The sequence below is a fragment of the Erinaceus europaeus genome, chromosome 7 (assembly GCF_950295315.1).
Source record: "Erinaceus europaeus chromosome 7, mEriEur2.1, whole genome shotgun sequence".
Lineage (NCBI taxonomy): Eukaryota > Metazoa > Chordata > Mammalia > Eulipotyphla > Erinaceidae > Erinaceus > Erinaceus europaeus.
In genome coordinates this window covers 47,554,253-47,574,064 of record NC_080168.1, presented here as the reverse complement: position 1 = coordinate 47,574,064, position 19,812 = coordinate 47,554,253, and the positions used below count along the sequence as shown (strand labels likewise).

The window sequence follows — 19,812 nt, the reverse complement described above, 5'->3', positions numbered from 1 at the left end:
GGGGTCTATTATGTTATTCCTCATGGAGATGACCAGTGACAGTGGAGAGAGGGATCTGTTAGAGGTCTTGACCCATCATGTCTGTTTAGGAATTCTAGGACTCCCTGACTAGGGTCCCAGGTTATGACTAAAGAGTCATCATTAAAATATGCTGGTTTCTTGTCCTTATCCAGTGTGTGTGTGTGTGTGTGTGTGTGTGTGTGTGTGTGTGTGTGTGTTCTAAAAGTTTGCATTTTCATCCCTACCCACTGTCATGCACTTGAGAAAATAAAGAAATTGAAGATGGAAATATGTTCAATCATACCTTAGAAGGTGGTCACTATTAACATCCACTAGCATGGAGTTTGGAGAGTTCCCATTGGAAGGTGATTACCTACCTCAGCTGCACAGGGACATAGGATGCAATGCTGGTACCTCACAGATGTCATCATATCTCTTATTCTCTTTACTTAAAAAAAGAAAGATTTATTTCTCAATCTACTTTTAAGGAGAGAGAGAGAGAGAGATCCTAATAATCTTTATTATTTTCAAATCTATCCAAATTTTTGGGGAAAAAAACTATACCTGTTTTGAGTGATAGTTTATTTTTATTAATATGTTAGTAAAGTAACAGCTAAAGGAATTTACTAACACTAAACTTGTTCTATAAGAAATAAAATAGGAGATGAATAATCTCCTATGTGAACCATGTTTTTCAATATTGCTTTTTATTTATTTATAAAATAAAATATCAGCAAGACCATAGGATAACAGTACAATTCCACACAATTCCCACCACCAGAGTTCCGTATAACATTCCCTCCATTGGAAGCTTTCCTATTCTTTATGCCTCTGGGAGTATGAACCCAGGATCATCGTGGGGTGCAGAAGGTGGAAGTTCTGGTTTATGTAATTACTTCTCTGCTAGATATGGGTGTTGACAAGTTGATTTATATTGTCACACATGTCTATCTTTCCCTAGTTGGGCAGGGCTCTGGAAAGGTGGGGTTCCAGGACAAATTGGTGAGGTTGTTTGCCCTGGGATATCAGCTTGGCATCATGGTAGGTAGCATCTGCAACTTGGTGGCTGAAAAAGCATTAAGACATAAAGTAGGACAAATTGTTTAATAATCAGGAACCTAAAGGCAAGAATATAGCAGATGAGATTTGGGGCACCATGGGTCACACCAGAATGAGCTTCATGATGCTGTGATGTCTCTCATTTCTCTGTCTCCTCAACATCTCTTGCTCTCTTTTCTTTTTAATATTTATATACTTTTAGATGACATTTATACTTCTATTATTTTCTTATACAGTATTGTCGTTAAAATTTGGGGCTCCAGCAGGCCAGGCTAGCTTCGCGACGGCAGACAGAGACGACCAGAGACACACGGCTGGGCTGAGAAGCTGCAGTTTAATCTTTATTCATGAGCGAGCAAACAGTCCAACACCTAATCACCACACCATGTGCTCCTCCATCCTTCTCCCTCAGCTGCTGCTGCTGGGACTCTGGACGTCAGTAGGGGTTCTGGGGCAGGGACAAGCAGGCCCCATGAAACTAGCAGGGGCCAAACCAAATCTCTCAGAGGTAGGGGGAAGGGGACCAAACCAACACGAAGAATACCAACACAGTATAGAAAGTTGGGCCAGGGAGGTTACTTAGTTGTATCACTCATGCTTGATATGCAGGGCTCATTCCCTAACACCAAGTAAGAAATAAGAGAAATGTGGACTAGATATGGTGAATTGCATTAAAGCAAATATCTCTGGGAAACGAAGAGAAGGAAGGGGCAGAAGAGAACTTAGGGCACCTGGTGCATAATGAAACTGTACCCATGTGTAAATGAATACACTGTAAATCATTAATTCCCTCAATTAAAAAGAAATAACAACAACAATAATAATAAAGATTATTCTTCTTCTAGCGTTTGCCATAAAGATTATTAATGATAAGACATAGAATGAAAGAGAAAGAAAAAATGAGAAAAAAACAAACCCATCAGTTAGGGTTTTGCATCCTCATCTGGCATAGGCATCTGGTTTAGAACATATCCACCTCCTCTCTATATAATGTCCAGCACTGCTTGCACCTTTGCCATTCAAATAGGCACACTCTCCTCCTTCTCTGATTGGAAAGCTGCAATTGAATTAGGACTGATCAGTAGGGGCTGAGAATTTATTCAAAAGCATGATAGAAAGGGAAAACATAAAATAAAATTTGGACAGGGTTTGGTGTAGTGCATCAAACCAAAGGGCTCTGGGGAGGGAGGGCAGGATGGGGATTAGTGGGAGCGGGGCTCTAAGGTCTTAGTGCATGATGGTGGAGGGGTACCTAGGTTTGAGATGAAAATTATTAGCAAACACCTATCCTGGGGAGATGAGAAATTATATTCAACAACTGTACTATAAAACATTAACTCCTTTATAAAATGATTAAGAAAGATAAACTGATGTTTCAATACATAAGGAAATTAATATTAATTCATCCTCTAAATATGATACATAACTAATATAATTTCTTTGAAATTAAAAACTTCCCCCTGAGATACGTATTCCGATCTCTTTTGTAACCTTGAATTCCTCAAGGTTCTAAAACTAGCATTTATACTTAGGTATGTGAAACTCTGGTATTTAGCCGTGTCAACCTCTTATGTATAGATATGTATACATATATGTATACATATATATGTATATATTTCAGTTCTATAGCAACAGATAGTTTTCAAGAACTGGAGAACTTGTAATATATTTGATTCTTTAAAATACTGAGAATTTAAAGAATACTATTTTCCTATTGAAAGGAAGAAATGGAGATTAATTCTAAATATTTATGAAGCATCGAAATGTGCTAAGCACTGGTAATGTCTAAGCACTATTTTACCATCTGGTCAAGGTAAACAGGCTACTGAGCAAGAGCTAGTTTTCAAAATTAATTAATATCCAGTTCAAGATCCTTCTAGTTTGCATGCTGACAACTTTATCTTTATAAAGTGACTTTCAGAACATCATCTCCTTAGATAAGCATATTTTAGAAACATTGTTAGGATTCAAGTTTTCTAGAATTATTCAAAATCTTTTCAGCAATATAGAGATCTCATAAGTAGAAAACTGAGATTGATTTTTAAGGATTTATGTTATTTATTTCATATGAGATAGAGTTTTTGGGATAGAGAAACATCTGGGCTGAAGTCTGGAGACTCAGTATTTTGCTTTTCCAGTTGAACTATTGGGTTGTCGAAAAAGTCATAATGCATTTTTCTATGTTTTCCTGTGCATAAAGGTGCCCTGACTTTTCCAGCAACCCAATATTTCCCTGACTCCTGGGATTAAATTTGACAATGCCAAAATTTATTTGTCCATTTTAACTATGATCTTGTCATGAATAATAGGTAATATTAGTAACATCACTTATAACCCTCCTGTAAATTGCTGAAGACTGATGTAACATTAACTTTATTTAGTGATTTGTGTTGCATTCATATAGAACTTTTAAGCTTAATAAGTACAATGATGCATCAAAACCACTTTTCCATTGAATCTGTTAATTCAGTAAGGTGAATGCACTTGAATTTTTGTTGATATAAGCAGCAGACTTAGCGATTTTTCTCTAGTTTGTTCAAGGTGAAAGACATGGTAAATAACATGATGAAGTTGGATTGAAACAGTAATTTTATTATGCCACCTTGCATAGGCTTTGGATTGCTTCAAAGAGTTTCAAAAAACTTTACAATACACAAATGAGCGTGATGTGTGTGTGTGTGCGTGTGTGTGTGTCTAATCTTAAGAATTTTCCAAGCATGTAATTGGTACAAGCACTTATACTGCTTGAAAAACAATTCAGATACAAATATTACTGGCACATTTTTCAGAACCCACCATTCTGTCCATGCAATGCCATTCATCCATTTCCAGGGCTGGTTTGGTTCTCTGCTTAGTCCAATCCAATGGTCAAATGGACCTTTGTACCTTAATAGGAAGTTCTTCCAAAGACACAGAAAAGATGTTCATTAACCTGCTCTTTCCAGACCTCTCCCAGAAGAAATGTTGCTTCTAGTTTATATTCTTGAATTTTCATATAACTTTCATTTTTTAATTTGTTTGTATTTTTATATAATACAGAGAGAATAAGCATAGTATATTAGTCTATAGAGAGAGATTAAAACTGATATTTGTCAATAAATCGTTTACTTTGATTTCATCATAATAGTCCTTGTATTACTAGTCCACAATTTACTTATCTTTCATTTGGTTTAAAGTTGGGTCAAGGATTTTATGAACTCTGTGGCATTAACATCTGTCCTGCAATGGAATTATTAGAGCGAGTGCATGCTTATTGTTAACTATCTGAAATAACATTAAACTCTCTCTCAGTAGAACTGAACCAAACTATACCCATACTCATCATGTAGGCCCATTTCCTTTGATAGACATTTTTGTCCACTCTTACAAAATCCATTTATCATATGCAGTAGTATTAATGTTAACTATATAGTATTCCTATATATTTTCTGGATTTAGCAATTTTTTTGGATTTAGCAACTTTTAAAGAAATACTCAGTCTTTTGAAATTATAAAAATTAATTTCATTTTGTGCTTTTTAACAAATCCCTGGAAGTAAACAGGTTATTGATTTGAGATGCTTTGTTTCCTAAGAGAGGCATTTTCAACTATCCATTTCCCTCTTAGTATTGCTTCCACTACATTCCATAAGTTTGGGGATAATGTGCTTTTACTTTACTAATTGTAGAACTTTTTTTTTTCTTATGACTTCTTTTAGTTTTTTGCTTAATGATTGCTCATAAATATTAACATAGTCACATTTTCAGTTTTACTCCTATTGGTCTCTAGTTTTTATCTCATTTTCAGTGTAAAAGAAACTCTGTAGGGGTCAGGTGGTAGCAGTTCATGGTGAAATACACGTTACCATATCCAAGATCCTACGTTTGAAAAGTCGGAAAAAGAATGGAAGGGAGAAAGGGAGGTGTAGGTGAGTAGGTAGAAAGAGAGAGAATGAGTAAGAAGAAAAATTGCAAGCTTTCAATCTTTTGAAATACATTGACTTATTTTATGCCCAACCATATGGTCTATTAGAGAATGTCCTATGTTGGAGCTAGGCAGTGGTGCACCTGGTTAAGCACACACATTACAGTGCACAACCCAAGTTCAAGCCCCCCAGTCCCAAACTGCATGGGAGAAGCTTCACAAGAGGTGAAGCAGTTCTGCATGTGTCTATGTCTCTGTATCACCCCTTTCCTTCTCAATTTCTGTCTCTATTCGACAATAAATAAAAATATTTAAAAAACAAAGAGAATGCCCTGTGTTCACGTGTACAGAACATGTATTCTGCTTATGTAAGGTACAATTTTATTATAGTGATATTCAACAGCTTGCTGTTCCACTATCTTTGATTTCACTCATACTTTAGACTTTAAGTCTATACAAGTTTAAATTTATGTTTAAACTTCTAACTTTCTAGTAAAAATTGCACGGTTCTTGCTCATGAGTGAAAGATAGCACTGACAGGCTTTCTGGCCATCTTCCTACTCTGTGAAGCCATTACAGAATGCAACACCTACTTGGTTTGTCTCTTGTACTCAAAACTCAATACCAAGACAGGTGTCAAAATATGTATGTTAGGGGGTCAGGCAGTAGTGCACTGGGTTAAGTGCACACAGCACAAAATGCAAGGACCAGCTCAAAGATCCCGGTTTGAATCCCTGGCTCCCCACCTGCAGGGGGGTCACTTCTCAAGCAATGAAGCAGGTCTGCAGGTGTCTATCTTTCTCTCCTCTGTTTTCCCCTCCTCTCTCAATTTTCTAAATCTTATCCAACAATGGCAGCAATGACAACAGTGACAGTCACAATAGTGATAAAACAACAAGGGCAACAAAAGGGGAAAAATAGCCCTCCGGGAGCATTGGATTGCTACAGGCACTAAGCCCCAGCAATAACTTTAGAGACAAAAAAAAATTAGCTTAGATATTTTCACATATGCTGGCATAAGGTCTTAGTGATGTTATATTTTTAATCAGTTAATTAGTTTTAAAGATTTATTTCACCAGAGAGAAAGAGAGAGAAAAACAGTAGAGTATCTTTCTGGCAAGTGATGCTGGGGACTGAACTCAAAACTTCACACTTGAGAGATTCTAATGCATTATCCACTATACCACCTCCCAGCCCAACAAAAATTTTTTCTTACCAGTTCCTCGAGGTTTTAAACCTGAACAAGACCTGCATCTTGTGAGTCACAAAATGACTGACTAAATGTCCGATTATTGGCATCATCAGAAAAATAAAAACACTTTCCTTGGAAACCAATCCAGCTGTGTGGACATATGTCTTCAGTACATTCTGATGGCTTTTGATGAAATTTAATTACTGAAAATAAAAACAACTTGGTCTTATATTTGTTGGTATATACTACCATGTACTTTTTTGCATTTTTCTTATTAATCTTCTTAAAATTTATTATTTATTGCAAAGAGACAGAGAGACATCAAGAAGGGATTGGGAGATACATACAGTACTGCTTCACCATTCTTGAAGCTTTCCCTCTCAAAAGTGGAGACTGGGGGCTTGAACCCACGTCTATGAACACTGTGACATGCATGCTAATAGGGTACATCACTCCCTAGCCTTCTCAGTCATTTTCCTAAATACTAAATATAAAAGTAGTTGTGTATATTACATAGAAACTTTCATATTTAAGACTTAAACTAATGCTTTTAGTTGTGAGCTGAAGGAAATAATAGTGTCTTTTTAAAATGTTTTTATTTGTGAGAGAGTTGTAGAGAGAGAAAGACACACAGAGAAATCAATAGTGTCTTAAAATATAGGTCACTTCTTCATCTTCTGCATCCCATAAATAATTTTGGCCCATACTCCTAGAATGGTAAATGTTAGGGGAAGATGACCAGAGGCCTCTAAACTTCAATTTCACAGGGGAAGGAGGAGGGAAGAAGAAAACTCAGAAGTAGTAGGTGTGGCTTAGAAGGAAAAGAAGGCAGGACCATAGAAAAAGATGAGCAAATATATATAAAACTAATGCAGTTTCCAATGGAGGGAGTGGGGACACATAACTCTAGTGGTGGGAAAGGTGTGGAATTACACAACTGTTACCTTAGAATTTTTTAAATCAATATTAAATCACTAATAAAAATGCTAAAAAGAAAAAAAATAAAATAAACGCTCATTCCTACCTTGTAAACTTTAATCAGTCATTAGATCTAGCCAGGTAGTTCCTGTTATGTGACCTCATGGGGCTTTGTCCCTTTCCTTCAGAATTTTCTTCATTATCAGTGGTCTGACTCATCAACTGATAATTTAATATCTGAATTATCATCTATACTTATCATCACTTTTCAAGTTGATCCTTGTAGTCCAAAATATGAATAGCAGACAAATAGGTTTCACAGTTAGCACACTCAATACTCAGCTGTTTGTAGCCAGTTAACACTTCAATATATAGGAAAAGCAAAGAGATAGCAGTGCAGTTGTAGTATGTATTCTGAATGCAGATGAGATGTCAACCTTCAGACACAATGGAAACAAATGAAGGCACTTCTGACAGGGCTGCAGAGTCACTGCAGGAGATTATAAACATCCTTGTTTATGCCAGAACCTCCTGGGCAACAGAAGCACAGGAGACATATCAGTGGGAAAGGCTGCTTGACTTCAACTCTAGGAACCTGAACACACTGCAGGACAATTAGCCTGTGGCTTCCAGGGAAGGCTTTGGTCACCTTGAAACAAACCTCTCTTCCTCAATTTGTCCAAAACAACCTTACAGTCCTCTCCTATCCAAATCCCCAATGAAAGAAAGTCAAGCTTTTTAATTTTTTTTCTTGTTCTAAACTACATAGCACATTAAACAAATTTTCTCCTGATCATTTAATTTTTTTTTTGGTATTGCTTCATACAAATGACTTTCATACTTGCTCTGAGGTTATGGAAATCAGAAGAAAAAAAACCAAGTATCCAATGGTAAAGTAGAATCGAATGTTAATCCTGAGGGTTTTTTCTCCCTTGGGCAAGCCACTTTTCTTGGTCTCTTGTCTTTGATTTGTTTGTTTGTTTGTTTGTTTTTGCCTCCAGGATGTTGCTGGGTCTTGGTGCCTGCACTATGAATCTACTACTCCTGGTGGCCATTTTTTCCATTTTATTACATAGGACAGAGATAAATTGAGAGAGAAGGAAGAGAGAGAGAGAGAGAAAAAAATAAACACCTGTAGGACTGCTTCAATGCTTGTGAAAAGCCACCCCCCACACCCGCAAGTGGGGAACAGGGCCCTTGAGCAGCATACTATGTGGGCATAACCACGTGGACCACTGCCCAGCCCCTAGTCTCATTTCTTCATTAGTTAAATATGGGATCCATCTGTTTAGCATTTAGTTCTCTTTCATTTTCTCCTATGGCATATTTTCTAAGGCAGAGCATTTAAAGCTGGAGATTATAACTTGCTAGTGGTAAAGAAATCAGTTTCCACATGGAATAGAATATATCAAAGCACTTTGTATAGAATAAGAGCATTGTACTATGAAGCTTTTATTGTGTCTTTGCATGTACCTATAAGGTGGATGTTGAACCCATTCATTACTAAGGAGAGAACCAAAAAAAAATTTTGAAGTTCTTCTCTACAAATATAGACAGACAGAAAATAGATTAGAGGTTGCCCAATAATGAAGGTAGAAATAGGAGGTGATAATAAATGGACTTCAGATTCCTTGCTAAGGTTATGAAAAGGTCTTAAAATTAAATTGGGTGGTAATGAGTTTGTACAACTCTATAAATATACTATACATTGAAAATTGATGAGTTTTTATTATTATTGGATAGAGACAGAGAGAAATTGAGAAAGGAGGAAGAAATAGAGAGGGATAGAGATAGAGAGACATCTGCAGCTCTACTTTACCACTCATGAAACTTTTCCCCTACAGGTGGGGACCAGAGGCTTGAACACAGGTCCTTGTGCACCAGACCCCCTGAGTTTTATGGTATTTAACTTATACCTCAGTAAAGTTATGTTAAAGAAAAAAAAACTATATCACTTACCTGTATTCTTGTATTCCAACAATATTACCCTTCCACAAAACACCAACTATATTAACAGCAATACATGATCGAACATTAGACAATAGAGTTTCCCAAGTCAGAAAGAAAGAATCAAAATGAAACAAGGACTATAGATTTAAAATATATTTATTTTAAAAATTCATGATATTTATGTTGGGATATTTACTGGGAAAGGTTCCTTTATGTTTATCTTTTTCTCTTCATTAAATAGATACTATTGGTTTAAATCTCTACAAATTTATTTTTGCTTCATTGCTATGTATCCTTATTTTTGTTACCAAGCTGATCATCCTTTATGGAATTTCAAAACCAGTAAAAGAGAAATAAGAACCTTCCAGAACCTAGAATAGCCCACATATTGCTGGATGCATGCCTAAGTAAATAAGTGAGGGCAACCTAGAAGGTGGCAAAGTGGATAAAGTGTTGAATTGTCCAGCATGAGGTTCTGAGTTTGATTTCCAGAACTACATATACCAGAGTGATGATCTGGTTCGCTCTCCATCCTATCCCCCATTTTCTCTTTAATTAACCAATAATTTTAAAAAAGAAAAGAAATTAAATGAGGAACAGAGTCTAAAAACCTTCTGAGGGTAAGATCTCTTAAGATAATTTGGCTAGATATATGTGTAAGGAGTTCAATGAAGATAAAAGAATGATGAGGAAATTTTGTGACACTCTATGTATGTGTCAGTGGCAGACCAGGAAGCATATGTCATAATTTCCATGGAGGTCCTTTAACTTTGCCTTTTGTAAGGATATGCTCTTGTTTGTGGAGGATAACAGCCACTGCTGCATTCTGAATGTTTGATTATATAACACGAGGAAAATGTGTTTTCTAAGGCATTAATCTCAAGCTAGATAATAAATTATACAGATGAGAAGTGTATAATTTCACTGATCCTACATCAACCAGTTGGATAAAAGAACCAGATAGAGCATGGCTGCAGATAATGACTCCTGAAGAGTCTTTTCTAGTTAAAGTTTGAAAGGTGATGAAGTTTGAAAAGTGATGATGAAGGAAAGCAGACATCAATGCCAATTTAAGTTCTTGTGACTACTTAAAGAAATGGGGGCTATAAGAGTATCACAGATCCTGGAGTCGGGCAGTAGAGCCTAGGGTAAAGCTCATGTGGCACGAAGTGCAAGAACTGCGTAAGGATTCTGGTTCCAGCCCCTGGCTTCCCACCTGCAGCAGGGTCGCTTTACAAGCAGTGAAGCAGGTCTGCAGGTGTCTGTCTTTCTCTCCCCATTTCTGTCTTCCCCGCCTCTCTCCATTTCTCTCTGTCCTATCTAACAACAGTAACACCAATAATAACTACAGCAATAAAATCAGCAAGGGCAACAAAAGGGGAAATAAATAAATATAAAATACAAAAAAATCCTCTTATTTAAAAAAAAAGCATATCACAGATCCAAAACTATAGTAGTTATCTTTGTTCAGTATGAAAGTATGAACACAGTTTTATAAACCAAACAACTAGACTGTTACTATATTATTTTAGCATGTCTTCTGTCACAACCTATGTACACGTTTTTGAAGTTATTTTATTTTATTTATAAAATGGAGATATTAACAAAACCATAGGATAAGAGGGGTATAATTTCACACAGTTCCCACTACCAGAACTCCCTGTCCCATCTGCCCTCCCCCAAGCTATCCTATTCTTTATCCCTCTGGGAGTATGGACCCAGAATCATTATGGGGTGTAGAAAGTGGAAGGTCTGGTTTCTGTAATTGTTTCCCCACTGAACATGGGTGTTGTCAGATCGCTCCATACTCCCACCCTGTCTCTCTTTCCCTAGTGGGAAAGGCAGGATCAAATATGTAATTTCTGTGATATATATATATATACATACACCACATGAGAAAAATATAGCAATCATGCAGATTAAAGCAAGTGACTACCAATTCAGTTCTACCTTCTGTTCATTCCATTAAATCTACAATAATGTGAATCTTATTTTACATAATTAAATTTCCTGATCCCACTTATAAAGACATTGGAACTGTATTCATTTGCTAAAATTATCCACATTCTTCCATTTTGTTAGATGACACTCTCTAGATGAACAAATTAAAAACTTTACTTACCTAATAAGGGAATCAATACACAAAATGTTATCACTATCTCAATTATTAGGAAAACCAAAATTAGATTCATGATGAATTTTATAGAATGCTTTTCTGATGACACATAACCTGGAAAAAAACGTTAAAGAAAAAAGAAAAAAACCTTTACCTTAAATACAACATCAAGCTCTTAGAAGCATTAACCACTTTGTTCCTTCCATTAATTTCTTTCCCTTCCACTAGAGGGAGCAACTGGCCTGTCTCGCTTGCTTGCTTGCTTGCTTAATTAGACAGAAGTTAAGTCAGAGAGAAAAACTGAAAGAGAACACAATACCCAAGCTTCCTTCAACGCAGTGGTAGTTGTTATTTGTTTTTTTGTTTTTTAAATATTTTAATTTTATTTATTTATTCCTTTTTTGTTGCCCTTGTTTTTATTGTTGTCGTTATAATTGATGTCTTTGTTGGACAAGACAGAGAGAAATGGAGAGAGGAGGGAAAAAGAGAGAGGGGGAGGGAAAGATAGACACCTGCAGACCTGCTTCACCTCCTGTGGAGCGACTCCCCTGCAGGCGGAGATCTGGGGGTTTGAACCGGGATCCTTATGCCGGTCCTTGTGCTTAGTGCCACCTGCACTTAACCCACTGAGCTACCTCCTGACTCCTATTAGGTAGCTGTATTTGAACATGGGTCATGCACATGACAGAACAACACATTATTTAAGTGAGCTATTCCATTGGCTCAATTGGTTAGTTATTTTTTGAGCTAGTTTATTTCCGAAGTTTAATTCTTCACAGAAGACAAAATTCATCATGAATATAAAACACAAGAAGTAACCTTGAACAAAAATACAAATATGACTAAAACTCCAAATTCAGCTAAACAGTTTACTAAAAATATGGAAGGCATGCCAATTGACCTACAGACAAGAAATCAATAATATCCAGACTGCTGGAAATTACACATAATAAATTATCTTGATTCAAAAATGTAAAATAATTTTTGAAGTAATCAAAGTGTGATCTATTGATTTAAATGGACTTAAAATATTTTCAAGATCTGGGTAGACAGCATAATTGCTCTGCAAAGCCTTTCATACTTGAAGCTCTGAGGTCCCAGGTTCAAACCCCAGCACCACCATAAAACAGAACTGAAAAAATGTTCTGATCTCTTACTCTCTCTCTCAGTATCTTATCCTCTGTGTCTACTCTTTCTCATTAAAATGAAATAAATAAAATATTTTTAAAGTAAGTAAAGTAAAAACATTTTTAAAAGACAAAACTACAGTGTGAAAAGCATGGTAGTAGAAGTCACACATGTGCTACTCTATGCAAGGAAGGATGATTAATGGGAGAGAATAATGAGCTGAACAGCAAACTTCTTTCTCTACAAAGTTAGTGGTTAGTGAGGGACTTAATCTTAGTATAAAACTTAGAACAAATGTTGCTTGTGAAATTTTCTATATTTGCATTGTGCCTAAAACTAAATACTGTGCTATATAAAACCGCTAGTGGAGCTGGGGAAATAGCACAGTGGTTATGCAAAATAACCTCAAGCTGAGGCTCCAAAGTCCCAGATTCAACCCCAGCAGCACCATAAGTCAGAGTTGAGCAAACATTTGAAATTATTTGTGTTGGAACATTAATGTGTCTCTTAACTGCAACAGACACTCTTATTTAATTATTTAATTCAACTAAACACTTTCTTGCTTAAGCACCCTTTTAATCTCAAACACCCCATCCACACTGTATAGTTACTTGCATGGCAGCATGGGGGACTATATTGTAGCTGGCACCTGAGATTAGGGCAGTTGGGTTGGTAACTTTGCTCTGTAAATTGTGTGACTGATATAATTATGACTACAATTAGTATCAGGACTGAATTAAATCAAAAGACACTCAACCTCCCTCAGAATACAAAACTAGACAAGATACATGGTTAGAAGGAATATAATACTGGTTCAGGTGAGGTTTTCTCTCTTGATCTCCTGCTCAGTAACTTTATTTCTCTGCATCTACCATGCCAGTAGACACTCTTCAGAGACACTGGCATAGTGGTTTTTGGCATAGTGGTTCTTCATGTGCGCTCAGTTCTCTGATGTATCTGAGATGTTGATCTTCAGTGTTTGCTACTTGTTACACAGGTGGGAGCATAAATTTCCAAGTTCCTAGTATGCTGGACCAGAAATCTGGAGGTCTGTAGAAAATAGTTTTCTCTATCTGGATATGATGTTAAATTGAAATAATTTATAGTGCAGGATGAAGCAGCGGTTTTCTGTGAAGTGTAAACTATAAAATGCAGATAGCAATGAGCATTTCTTTTTTTTAATCTTTATTTTATTTATTTATTCCCTTTTGTTGCCCTTGTTGTTTTATTGTTGTAGTTATTATTGTTGTTGTCATTGTTGGATAGGACAGAGAGAAATGGAGAGAGGAGGGGAAGACAGAGAGGAGGAGAGAAAGATAGACACCTGCAGACCTGTTTCACCGCCTGTGAAGCGACTCCCCTGCAGGTGGGGAGCCGGGGTTCGAACCGGGATCCTTATGCCAATCCTTGTGCTTTGTGCCACCTGCGCTTAACCCGCTGTGCTACAGCCGGACTCCCAGCAATGAGCATTTCTAAGGGCAAGCAGATAGACCAATTAATGGGGATTCAGTGGGAGGTGGTATGTGAGTTGAAAAGTCATGGACTTAAGAGTCAGAGATGGGACATTTGTGTACAGCACATGCACTGCAAGCCTGAGACCATGGATTTAATCTCCAGCATCTCCTGTGCCAGAACAGTAAGTACTCTGGTCTTTCAAAAACATTTAGTCAATTAGTCAATTATTTAAAATCATAGAGGAAAGAAAAAAGTAAGCTAAGGCAATAAAAGCAAGACCATTAATATAAATTCTGTCATTCATTGCAAGCTCAATGGCAAATAGGATCTTGTCTTTCTTCTTCTTTTCTTTTCTTTTTTTTTCTTCCTTTCTTTATTTCCTTCTTTCATTCTTTCTTCCTTTTTGCCAATTGTATCTCCAGCACCTAGTTCATCACCTATGAAATTGAAATTAAAAAAAAAAAAATCCCACTAAAGATTGATTCTAGGTCCACGTAAGTAGTTAGGCTCTCAAACCCAGAAACTACAACCCTAGTGAGAAGACACACAACAGGTAAAGAAGATCTATGAAAACTATTCTGTAGCAAAGGTTCTGGAAAGAATATCAGAAGTTAATGTCAATTTTTTTTTGCATTTCCCACTATTCCTAGTGCACCATACCCACCACCCAGCCTAGAACTGAGTATCAGTAGAAACAAACCTAAAGAGGGAAAGATAACCAGAGCATCACTCTGGCACATGATCGGGACCACATGCTTGCAAGTCCAATGCCTTATCCACTGTGCCACCTCCTGGTATAATATTCTTTCAATGTGCATCAAACCTTATGATGGTTGTTAGACCCAAAGTAAAACACAACAGCCAAACCCTGAAGGTAGGTGAACTTTGTCCTCCACTCAGTGCATCTGTAATTCAAATAAGACAACACCAAATAACTTGCCTCCACAGCCTTCCCATTTACCCTCCTTGTTCCTGTCACATAGGCTTACAGATGGAGTCACAATTTCAGAAGTGCATGACAGAACAGGGGAACTAGGACCAGGGAAACTGAGCTAGAATAGAGAAGTCACTTGTACCCAGAAGACTGGAAGATTGAATATTATCTGTCAACTTGAAGATTTACCCTTACTCCCCACCCTTAAGGTCTTCATGCCTAGAACTGACCTTAATCTCCCAAAGACTTTCATAAACTAATGGCTGGAACTCTGCCTACATCCCAGACTGACCAGTAGTTGATGCACATGCAAGAAAGAACTGAGTAATTACAAAGTTTCTGAAAACAGAATTGACATGGGAATCTGAGCCCACAGAAGTCCTGAAGACAGAGGCTCTGTAAAAGCAAAAGTATCAATATGTTCTAAAACAGCCTAGAGCCTTATAACAAAAATAATTATGTATTCAATATGTCAAAATACGATACAAAATTATTCAGCATTTAAAGAACCATGAAGAATTCAACTTGCCTGCAACAGTCCATATATGTCAATATGGAAATGACAAAGACATTACAACTATCTGACTGATACCTTACAGCAGCTGTTACAAAAACACTGAAAATATATATAAATGTAAAGCCTATGGAGTTGATAACAAGAATTATAAATAAGGGCTGCTAGTGGTGCACATGGTTGAGCACACGTTACTGTGTTCAAGGAAACAGGTTCAAATCCTCAGTCCCCATCTGCATAGGGAGAACTTTGTAAGTGGTGAAGTGGTGCTATAGTATCTCTCTTTTTTATTAATGTTATTTATTTATTTGATAGAACAGAGAGAAATTGAGAGGGAAGGAAGACAGAGACAGACATCTGCAACCCTGCTCCACTGCTCAGGAAGCTTCCCCTTGCAGATGGGGATAAGGGCTTGAACCTGGGTCCTTGTGCATAGTAATATATGCACTTAAGCAGGTGCATCCCTGCCCAACCTCAGTATCTCTTTTTTTCTTATTCTCTCTCAATTTCACTCTGTCTCTATCCAATTAAATAAAAGTAAATAAAGCACTAGAAATATGAAATAATCTTTTTTCTATTCTGAAATACCTCCTTTCTAAATCATTATTTTTCATCAAAGACAGGAAAACACAAAACTTCAGTCCTGAATTATAGCATCTTAGTTTTCACCAGTTTTATATGAGAGAGGAATATTAACTGTTCTCTAGTAGTTTCCTCTCCTTGCTTATCACAAGTATTTAAATGTCTATAATTTTTACACAAATTATAAACCAATATACCTTCTGTCTCCCACACTGAATAACTCTCTCCTGTTAGAATTTTCTCATTTTCTCTCAACAAGAGTTCATCATGATCTCCAGCCCAGAAAGTTCAAATTCTTACCTCTCTGTGCCAGAAGTTCAGTCTGTAGAAAGCCTTTCTCTATATTCTTGGTACTGTGCATTGTATTTTCTGGTATCAGAGAGCTAAGTTTACTTGACAAGTTTTAGCATCAAGATTAAGGGGGGGAAAAACACGCTATTTCAGTTTAGCACTTTGTGGGCTAGATGTTGGTAATTTTAGAAGAAAACACAGAAGTGTTTTCACTCAGTTAACATTGCAGTCTGTTTGAGGCCCTGTTGCCCTGCCCCTTCCCACCCCTAACTGCAGAGGGGGCTCTTCACAAGTAGTGAAGCTGGTCTGCGGGTGTCTAGCTTTCTCTCCCTCTCCTTATCTCCCAATCCTCTTTCAATTTCTCTCTAAGCTACCTACTAAAAATTAGAAAGAAAAAAAAATAAAAGGAAAAAAAATGACTGCTACAAGCAGTGGTTTACAGTGCTGCCACTGAGCCCTGCCAATAACCCTAGTTGGAGAAAAAAAAAAAAAAACTCACATAAGAAACATTTTTAGTTGTAAATCTACTTGTTAGAGCTGAGTAAATTATTGTTTTTCCGACTGTCATGGAATATTAAAGATATTTCTCAAAAAGTACTTTGAATACAGAGCAATGCAGTATTGTTAATTTAAGAAAAAGAAGTTAAATTACTTGAAGGAAGGAGGAACTGAATATTAAATAAACAGAAAGAATCACAACTTAGTCTTCTTCTTTTTAAAATTCTATTTCTTTTTTATGTGTGTATGTAATCATACATGTATGAATTTATTATTATTATTATTATAATCATTTTTTCTTATTTTATTTATAAAAAGGAAACACTGACAAAACCATGGGATAAGAGGGGTACAACTCCACACAATTCCCACCGTTGGAACTCCGTATCCCCTCCCCTCACCTGATAGCTTTCTTATTCTTTAACCCTCTGGGAGTATAGACCCAAGGGATGCAGAAGGTGGAAGATCTGGCTTTTGTAATTGCTTCCCTGCTGAGCATGGGCATTGACAGGATGATCCATACTCCCAGCCTTCCTCTCTCTTTCCTTAGTGGATAAGGGCTCTGGGGAAGCTGAGCTCCAGGACACATTGGTGGGGTTGTCTGTCCAGGGAAGTCTGGTTGACATCATGCTAACATCTGGAACCTGGTGGCTGAAAAGACACACACTGTCTTTGCCTAAAGATTTCTTAAATCTCAGAATGCTCCAATGGTCTCACTTAATACTGAATATAGTGTCCATACAAAGAAGTCATGGTAATAAAAGGAGAAATTTCGGCTAGGCTTAAGAAGTGACTGTGATGAAATAACAACCAAGCTAAGAATGAACCATGCCAGCTCAGCCATAACAGCTGTTTTTTTCTCTCTCCCATTCCTCACTCAATGGTGAGGTTTTCTATAAGAATAACCAAGAGACATCTTTCCCCACTCTACAATGAGTGCTAAGAAAGTCGTGGTATACATACAAATGGAATACTAATTAGCTATTAAGAACTGCAGTGAAATTTTTAGCCTGGCTACAGTTCCAATTACAACATTTTGGAAGGTATATTTTAGAAGTTGTTGCTACAATTGGTACAAAAACTGAACCCTTAACTTTAATGATTTGAAAAAATAGACATAAGAGTGATGGAGGTAACTAGAGCATGGAGGTAAATAGAGCACAGGAAATATATGCCTGAGACCTCATGGCACTGCCATGGGACAGAACTGAGTTGTTGGAGCTCATGTGGGTGGTCCCTCAGCTAGAAAGGTAAACTACCGAATTTCTATCACCAGTTCAAGAGACTGCATGAAAAGAAAGAAACTCGGGGAGGATTCTGGTATGAACACACTCGTTTATTGGGTGGAGGGTTGGGTTGATATAGAAGGCTAGACAAAGATTAGTTTTCACATACTTCAGAATTCACAGGTTTCTTAAAGGTTAGCATGCCCCTATGGCAGGGGTTGGTATGTCAAGAGTTGATACATAAAGATCAATAGAATTAGTCTCCTGTTGCAGGCATTTAATTATCCAAAGGCATTTGAGAGAAGAATAGGGGTGAGATAGAGAAGGATGAACAAGGCTTCAAAGACATGAAAAGGGCAACAGGAAATAAGGTCTCGGGGGCTTCTCACTTGTCTGGTATTAGGAGTGTGTGACAGGATGTGCTCTTCCTTTGTGATCAAAAAGTGAGGTGGAATGTGTGAACTTTGAGTGAATGAATCTTAAAGTAGGCGGCCATGTGGCCTGCAGTTTGAGGTTTCTGTGTGCTTGAGAGTCAAGAAGGGAAGAACTTTGTCTGAGAGATGGTTTTTCCTCTTTGCTCACCTCCATTGAGAGAGATTCACAAGAGGGTATCTTCTCAGACCTCCATCCAAGGATACGAGAAGTTCTCCCTAAGCTCTATAAAGCTTACACAGAGCCCCAGACTGAGTGGTGCCATTGTTTCATTGATAAAAATAAGTAAGAAACACACAAAAAAGAAAACTAAAGACAGATATCTCTGATGAACATAGATGTAAGGTGCTGTAGATACTAGATTCAAGCTAGAGTCTAGGGCACTGTGCAATGTCTGCATGTATCCATAAGTAACGGGCAATTAACTCAAAGTTAAAGTGATTAATAGTCCTCTGTGATTAGACTTAGAACTAATAAGCCTAGAGATTAGAATGGCCTAAAGAAGACATAATAATTTCTATAATCATATATTCATTACTTAGACCTAGACACCCTCTTTTCCTATACTCCATTTCCCTAAATCAGTATATATCAATTCAATTAGCCATACAAAATAAAGTAAGTAAGATAAATTCTTTCATTTTTTTAAATCTCTTCTGACAGAGGATAAGCATTAGTGTCACCCCTTGATAAGCTTTAGAAGAAATTCTATACAACTGGCCAGGAGATATACTGGCAAAAACTATCAAATAAAGTAAAACTTTTGTCCCTATGACAACCTTAATTAGTATCATCAAACAAACAAATGCAGAAAAACTTGAGCTAAGTAAGACCCTACTAAAATCCTAGTCAGTTTCCTCCCTAACTTGAGGCCATACCCAATAAACCTAATACTGGTTTGGATATAACAAATGACTCAATGCTTTAACGTCTGGGAGAAAGTCAAAGCTTGTCAGATAAAGAAGGGACTACTGAAGAAGGGAAAGAGACTGGATCACTCAATAATGGCCTTTGTGGCCATAATCAAGCCACTCCATTACCTGGGATACTAGACAGGGAATCCTTGAATTCACCTATAGATATGATGGGCTCTAATAGTTCCCTCCCTCTAGCATAACTGGTCACACCCATTGATACTTTATCACAAGCCCTTTTAAGACCTTACTGTCACTATGACCTAGCAATGGTAGGGACTGCCCCACTCTCTAAAGGGATACTAGGTCACCCTACTCTGCCATTCCAGAAAGACTGGTTCTGGAGTGAGTGTAGCCTAGAATGTCCCCAGCTGTGACTATGTATTATGAGCTCAATCTGCCAGGGATGCAGAAGTTGTACAAGCTGAAGTGCTAAATATGAATAATAATGGACTCCAGGTTAGAATGATGTAGTTGTCAAGCTCAAGCAAATATATTACTAAGACACGGGATGTGGTAAACAGCTAATAGCACTTGTATATTTTCTTTAAGTTTTCAAGCAACTCCCTGCCATAATACAGCTTTCTAGTTCTATTCTCAACTCTGACTCCATATTTGCAGACAATATTTCAAGTCCATCCCCATGGTAGCTATCAAGCTCAAGCAAATATATTTCTAAGACATGTGGCCCTAGAAACAT

At 37.1% G+C, this 19,812-nt stretch overlaps 1 protein-coding gene across 1 annotated transcript in view; it reads right to left on the bottom strand.

Annotated features, from left to right (window-relative positions):
* Window positions 1-688: 688 nt before the first annotated feature.
* Window positions 689-19,812, bottom strand: part of LOC103107058 (uncharacterized) — a 45,072-nt gene continuing 25,948 nt past the window's right edge. The window contains 5 exon segments of the mRNA XM_016185068.2: window positions 689-2,116; window positions 3,856-3,959; window positions 6,179-6,357; window positions 11,145-11,252; window positions 16,052-16,155. Of these exon segments, the coding sequence (XP_016040554.2) occupies window positions 1,999-2,116; window positions 3,856-3,959; window positions 6,179-6,357; window positions 11,145-11,252; window positions 16,052-16,155 (613 nt within the window). The 3' untranslated portion in view covers window positions 689-1,998.